The sequence below is a fragment of the Gracilinanus agilis genome, unplaced genomic scaffold (assembly GCF_016433145.1).
Source record: "Gracilinanus agilis isolate LMUSP501 unplaced genomic scaffold, AgileGrace unplaced_scaffold39809, whole genome shotgun sequence".
Lineage (NCBI taxonomy): Eukaryota > Metazoa > Chordata > Mammalia > Didelphimorphia > Didelphidae > Gracilinanus > Gracilinanus agilis.
In genome coordinates, this window is record NW_025373366.1 from 5,656 (window position 1) to 13,121 (window position 7,466).

General features: G+C 34.1%; 1 protein-coding gene across 1 annotated transcript; it reads left to right on the plus strand.

Moving 5' to 3' along the window:
• Nucleotides 1–252: 252 nt before the first annotated feature.
• LOC123255138 (myosin-10-like) lies at nucleotides 253–597 on the plus strand (the record flags this gene model as incomplete). Its single annotated transcript, XM_044683988.1, has 1 exon — nucleotides 253–597. A coding segment is annotated over exon 1 (345 nt), but the record flags the coding sequence as incomplete, so codon positions are not given.
• Between the last annotated feature and the right edge of the window lie 6,869 nt (nucleotides 598–7,466).

Consider the following 7,466-nt stretch of genomic DNA (forward strand, 5'->3'; position numbering starts at 1 on the left):
GACTTATACTCTGCTTAATTTCTGGTTTACTTGTTTTTAGCTCTTAGGCATTAAATCATCATTGGCACCAAAATTTTGCTTTGGAGTCTTTGTTAAAGTAGATATAGTGAGAATTCCTAAAATTTTTCAACTACCTAAAGTTAGTTTTGGATAGTAGGATGAATCTTGTGATTCATCTTAGTTTACTCATTTTTTAAACATAGTTTTCTATTTTTCCTTTACAGGCATATACCATTGTATATTTCCTTTACAATGGCGCAGAGGAGTGGACTTGAAGATCCGGAGAGATATCTCTTTGTGGACAGGGCTGTAATTTACAACCCTGCCACTCAGGCTGACTGGACTGCTAAAAAGCTGGTTTGGATTCCTTCAGAACGCCATGGTTTTGAGGCAGCAAGTATTAAGGAAGAGAGAGGAGATGAAGTTATGGTTGAATTGGCAGAGAATGGAAAGAAAGCAATGGTCAATAAAGATGATATTCAGAAGATGAACCCACCTAAGTTTTCCAAAGTAGAAGATATGGCAGAATTGACATGTTTGAATGAAGCATCTGTTTTGCATAATCTCAAGGATCGTTATTATTCTGGACTTATTTATGTAAGTATTTTTTTTCTAAAAGAGAATTTTAAATCTGAATAGATATAAGAAGGGATAACTGCAAATTATTGTAAATGATAATCCATGTCATGAGCACACTGAACCTCCATATTCTTCACTAGAATTTCTTTTTTCTGCCTAGTAACATTGAAGATAGAAAAAGTAATCTGATTACTTAGGCCTTTCTTTGTTTCAAATATAAACTTAATTTGCATCTCATTTTAGGTCACCTCCCATCTCAGCAAATTCTAATAGGTTCTGTATTACAGGATCAAATATTTGGTTCTTACCTTTAATCTCCTCCATTTGTTCTGTTTTTCAGCTACCTCAGCCTATTTGTAGTTCTGCAAATAAACATTCCACATCTTGTCTTTGTGCTTTTACACAGTTGCCATCTTTTATTCCTGGAATTCTCTGCCCTCTCCCTTCTGCCTTCTTTTTATACCATTGACTGTAACTGTACCTGATAGTACTATTTTCTTTGACTCTGTGTAGTTCTCTTATTTGTGCTTAGTTATTGATATATACTGTCTTCCCTATTAAAATGTGAACTCCTTGAAGGGAGGGACTGTCTTTTCATGTGTTCTTATCCCCTTTGCTTGTTTAGCACAATTGAGTGTTTAGTACAGAATAAGTGGTTAAGAAATGCTTGTTGATTGACTGATAGGATGTTACCAACTAATCGAACCTTTACAAATAAATTATCAAGGAAATATGTGAAGGGTTGTCAACACAGATCCTGAAATCACCAGTAGGAATGAAATAAAGGAAAATATGAGAAGTGGTGCAGATAATTTCTGAGAAAGTCTGTGAAAGTAGTAGTAGGTCCAATGAGGTGATAAATAAAGGTTGTACAGCATAGATTTGTAATGAAGAAAAAGAGCCAAGAAAGTGATTGATCATTGGTATGAAAACTGGTGCCACTGAGTATTGGGGAAGATTACTTATCTTAATGTTATGTAGCATTATAGATGGAACACAAGAAATCTCCCTGGTAAAAGGCAGTTTTTTACTTTCACATTTCTGATAATGTAAGAGAAAATGGAAAGAATAGGAATAGAATAATAGGTTTTTAGATTTCCACAAGAACTTAGTAATTATCTAAGTCAATTTCCTCATTTTATGGATGAGGAAAGCATCTGTGATGACTTTTATAGTAAATAACTCTTCCTCCCTCAACTTTTGAAAAGAATTGGGATAGATGTCTTCTAATCTAAGTTTTATTGGTATATTTATATCTATATATTTTTCATGTTACCAAAAATTTCCCAGATTCTTCCTCTTTATCCCTTCTAAGAAAGTCATCTATATGACAAATAATATTTTTGAAGAAAAAGAAGGAAAAAATCAGCAAAATTGATCTTAATATTGAAAAAAGATCTGAAAATATGTTCAATGTAATTGAGCCCTTGGGAACTGATGAGATAACCAAGAGTAAGAGCGTTGAGAAAAAAGAAAAGAGGGCTCAGGACAAGAGTCTTGGGGTTACCCACAGCAGGCATGGCATTAGTAAGGGAAATTGAGGGGGCATATTTGGACCGGCAGGAACAAAGTATGTCTGTTGTAGACATCTGAAAGATATTTAAAATGAATGTTGGAGATACTCCTATCTCTTCTGTGCAGAGATGTACACTTTGTAAGTGTTTAATAGTAGCAATAGCAGTATTATAGGGAAGCTTTATACAAAGCTGCCCTGACCAATTAATATCATTTTACATTATCATTGTTATGGTATAACAGAAACTTTGTATGATACCATTGATCATCCATTAATGTCAGTGTTGTTTTTGACTCTTACTTTCAGTCTTGTTTTTAATACTGTGTTTTGGTTTTAGGACAGAAGACGAATAAGGGCTAGGCAATGGGGATGAAATGATTTGCTCAGAGTCACAGAGTTAGGAAGGGGCTGAGATTAAATTTGAACCCAGGATCTCCATCTCTGGGTCTGGCTTTCAAACCACTGAGCCACCTAGGTTCCTCCTAATGTTAGTGTTCTTATTGAGCTAACATTTTTACCCAGTATTTTTGAGGAACCTATTAATGAGGATAAGTGAATTTTTGTTCTAAAATCTTGTTTGCCCACCCACTTGAACATTTGAGAGTCAATTCTTTCATTTATGGTGCTTTCTTAACAGTTGATTTTTCTTTTACTCAACCAGGTGATATTGAAGTAAATTGACTGTCAGAGCATGGCAAGGTGGCAACAATGTTCTGTTTTTTAGAGCCAAAGTCTGTATTTGAATCATAGCTCAGACACTACTTGGTGACCTTTGGCACATCATTTATTTTCTCTGCTTTCCAGTTTTTTTCATTTGTGGCTGTGAATTAAGGGGACCTGACTGAATGAACTCAAAAGTTTCAACCAATACCCTGATCTTAAAGTAGAGAGAAAGGAAAGGAAAGGTTGGTCAAATCAATTCATTAATAAATTAGCTTAAAAATTGATCAAATTGATCTTTCTGAATTGACCTAATCAAGTCAGAACAGCCTTGGTTCTTCAGGATCAGATTAATTAATTGCATTTCTAATTGGTTTGTTTGTAATATTTTTCAAAAAGATCTTTTTGTTAAATGGACTTTATCGATCACTTTATTCTTCTGAAGGGGGCATGAATTGCTTCTTAATTTATCTTTTTTGTGTCTTTAAAAAAAAAAAACCCTTTACTTTCCATCTTAGAATTGATACTTTGTATCAATTCAAGGCAGAAAAGTAGTAAGAGCTAGTGGGGGTTAAGTGACTTTCTCAGGGCCACACAGCTAGGAATTGTTTGAGGTCAAATTTGAACCTAGGACCTGCCATTTCTAGGCCTCATTCTTGATCTATTGAGCCACCTAGCTGCCTCATCTTTTTGATTTTTAAGTTAGAGGCATACTTAAATGCCTTTTTCCCTGAGCAATTCATAGCTCTTTGGAATGTAAGCCTACTCTGGGTTTCTAAGTTAGGTAAAGTATTCTGTAAGTGGAGTATATTTCTCAATTTGAAGTTAGCTAAATCCTCCGGTGTTGTTCAGAAGTGGAGCATTTACAAATGAGTCAATGAATTAGAACAGATTGAGAATGAGATGTACTGTCTGAAGTTATTAGATCAAAAAATCAATAGGTGATTAGAATAGCTAATAATAGTTTTACCGTCTTTTTGAGTTTTAAGTATTACAATAGTTGTTCTCTGATCCCATTTCATGCTTATAACAATTTAGGAGTAGTTATTATGGGTGTTACCCCCATTTTGCAAGTGAGGAAGTAAAAGGTTTCAAGATTATATCCCTAGAAAATAGTTGAACCACGATTTGTGCTTTATTCCACTTGACTTTTCAACAGTTTATACTAGACTACTTTGCATTCTTTTGATACTTTAAGTAGATACTGAAGAATCTATCTTTGAAGAGATTTGTTATATCTTTTAACGTTACAAATATATTCGGTATAGTCAAAGAACAAAAAACTGAGCAACCTGCTGAGTCTCTTTTGTCTGAGTGAAAAGAGGATGTAGATCTTCCTTATTTTTCCCCCTCATGTCCTGCTCTGTCTCCCTTTATTTTTTATCATCCTTCTCTTGGGCAGCAGTGCTATATTGCAATTATAAGCAGAATTTATCTGATTAGGATCCCACAAAACTTTAGAATAGAACTTTTGGGGTGTAGATTAAAGGAGAGGATGGGCATTTATTGGCAAAATGGATAAAACAGTATATCTTTTGGCTACAGTTTTGTTAAATCAGTAGGGACAAAAGTATTAAAAACAGAATGGTTTAATAATTAGGATTCTGTACAATTTTTTTAAAGAAGTAATTTAAAACAGTTGAGCATACTATAGATATTTTTAAAAAATGCCTTGGTAGAGAATGAAGTTATAGAAAGAGCCCTGTATTTGGAGTCTGAGAAATTGAGTTTAAAGATGAACTCTGCAACTTGGACAACACTTAATTAAGCTTCATGGAATTTAGTTTCCTCATGTAAAATGATGATATTGGATCAGATTGCTTTTCTGATCCTTTCTATCTCTGTAAGATTTAAAGATGCTGTGATTATAAGGCTTTGCAATATCGAGCTTGAATTTGGAGAAGTTGAGGAGGAAAGAATTCCAAAAGAATAAGACTTGGTTGCAAGCTGCAATTTTGTGTGTGTAACATTTTAAATTTAGACAACTTGACAAAATGAATCAGCTTAGTATTTTAACTTTATCTTCTAGGTAAACATATTGGGGGGGAATAGTGGTATTTTTATAAAGAGGACATAACAATTTTTAAAATTACTTATTCATTTTGTTGGGTGTCTTATTTGTGGGGAAAATGTTGGGTGAGTTGTCCATGGTCATCATCCTTTTCTTCTCAGATAGCTGAGGGTTAATTTTCATTGTAACAGTTTTTGTTTTTTATTGGAAATTTAAGATATACAATATACTTTTCTATTTTAACAGAGCACATAGACAGACCATTATTTTCTTGATGACTTGGGTTTTCAGTTGATAAAAATAAAGATGTAGCTATAGAGATGGTATAGGGCTGTGTTAGCGAATCTATGGCATGTGTGCTGGAGGAGGCTGCACCCCTAATATTTCTCATATCACCTGCCCCTCTGCCCAGCAGCCTAATGGGAGTACTTCCTCCCTTTCCTGTCTGTAGAGTATGGCAGGGGGCTCACATGTAATATGAGGGTTGCATTTGGACACTCAGTCTCTAAAAGGTTCACTATTCACTAGTATAGGACATAGAACTGAATAGATAATGACTTTGGTATAGTGTTTTGAATAAATGTGTTTGTAACACTCATCACTTACACTCTGCTGCAGATATTTGGTTGAAAAATTTTTTATCCCATTAACAACCATTTGTTTTATTTCTTTTTAAAAAATTCTCACCTTCTGTCTTAGAGTTGATACTGAGTCCAAGGCAGAAGAGCAGTAAGGGCTAGGCAATTGGAGTTAAGTGATTTGCTCAGGATCACACAGCCAGGAAGAATCTGAGCATAGATTTGAATCTAGGACCTTCCATCTCCAGGCCTCGCTCTCTATCCACCAAACCACCTAATTATTCCAACAACTATTTGTTTTCTCTCTCTTTCACTTCAGCAAAAAAACAAAAACAAAACCAAAAAACTCCTAGAAAAGAAAAAATACCACCTTGAAACAAATATTCAGTTTACCAAAACAAATTTCCATATGGGTTTTGAGCAAAAATACATGTCTTATTCTACATCTTGAGTCCTTTATCTCTGTGTCAGGAGATATGGGTAGCATGCTTCAGTTTCCTGGAATTTGCTTTCATTGCATTGATGAGAATTCTTAAGTTTTTCCATTTCATTTGACTTTATGTCATAGTTATTATTGTATAGATTGTTCATGAGGTTCAGCTCACTTTGCTCTGCATCATTCTTCCATTTTCTTTTTCTTATTTATGTAGCTTGCATTCTAGCACTATATCACATAACATCCTTGCTTTACCTGACCTCATTGGAAAAGTCTAGTTTATCCCCATTACTACTAACCATGTTAAGAAAAGGACTAATGAACCCTATGCTTTTTATTTTTATTTTTTATTTTAAACCCTTAACTTCTGTGTATTGACTTATAGGTGGAAGAGTGGTAAGGGTAGGCAATGGGGGTCAAGTGACTTGCCCAGGGTCACATAGCTGGGAAGTGTCTGAGGCCAGATTTGAACCTAGGACCTCCAGTCTCTAGGCCTGGCTCTCAATCCACTGAGCTACCCAGCTGCCCCCAACCCTATGCTTTTTTAAAGCTGTTTTTTAAAAATTTAAAATAGAATTGGTTTAGTATTTTATCAGTAGCCTTTTCTACATCTATTGATATAATCACATGACTTTTTAATTTTTATTATTATGGTTTATTATGTTTATAATTTTTCTAATATTGAACTACCTTTGCATTCCTGGTATGAATTCCACCTGGTCATAGGTCACCTATTTTTAATATCATAGCCTCTTCACCAATATTTAGAAGTTTTATGTCATTATTTATTTAGATATAGTAGTCTATAGTTTTTTTGTCTTGCTTCTCTGGTTTTGGTGTCTACACTGACATAGAAGGAGTTTGTTAGGATCCTTTCCCCTATTTTTGCAAATAATTTATGTAATAATTCAAATTAGTTATTCTTAAAATGTTTGAACAGAATTCACTTTTGATTTCTTTACCTGAAAATTGCCTATTCATGTCTCTTGCCCATTTATCAATTGGGGAATGGCTTGATTTTTTTATACAATTGCTTTAACTCGTATATTTGAGTAATTAGACCCCTGTCAGAGTTTTTCGTTATAAAGATTTTTTCCCAATTTGTTGTTTCCCTTCTGATTTTGACTACATTGTTTTTGTTTGTAAAAAAACTTTTTAGTTTAATATAATCAAAACCATTTAATTTACATTTTGTAATTTTCTCTAACTCTTGCTTGGTTTTAAAGTCTTTCCTTTCCCACAGATCTGACAAGTAAACTATTCTGTATTCACTTAACTTGTTTATAGTTTCCCTCTTTATATATTCAAGTCATTCACCCATTCTGAATTTATCTTGGTGTAGGGTGTGAGATGTTGATCTAGACCTAATCTCTCCCATATTGTTTTCCAAATTTCCCAGCAGTTTTTGTCAAATAGTGGATTCATGTCCCCAAAGTTGGGCTCTGTGGGTTTATCATACACTGTCTTGCTGATGTCATTTACCCCAAGTCTATTCCATTGATCCTCCTCTCTGTCTCTTAGCCAGTACCATATTGTTTTGATGACTGCTGCTTTATAGTATAGTTTAATATCTGGTATTGCTAGGCCCCCTTCCTTCACATTTTTTTTCATTATTTCCCTTGAAATTCTTGATCTTTTGTTATTCCAAATGAACTTGGTTATAGTTTTTTCTAATTCAGTAAAGAA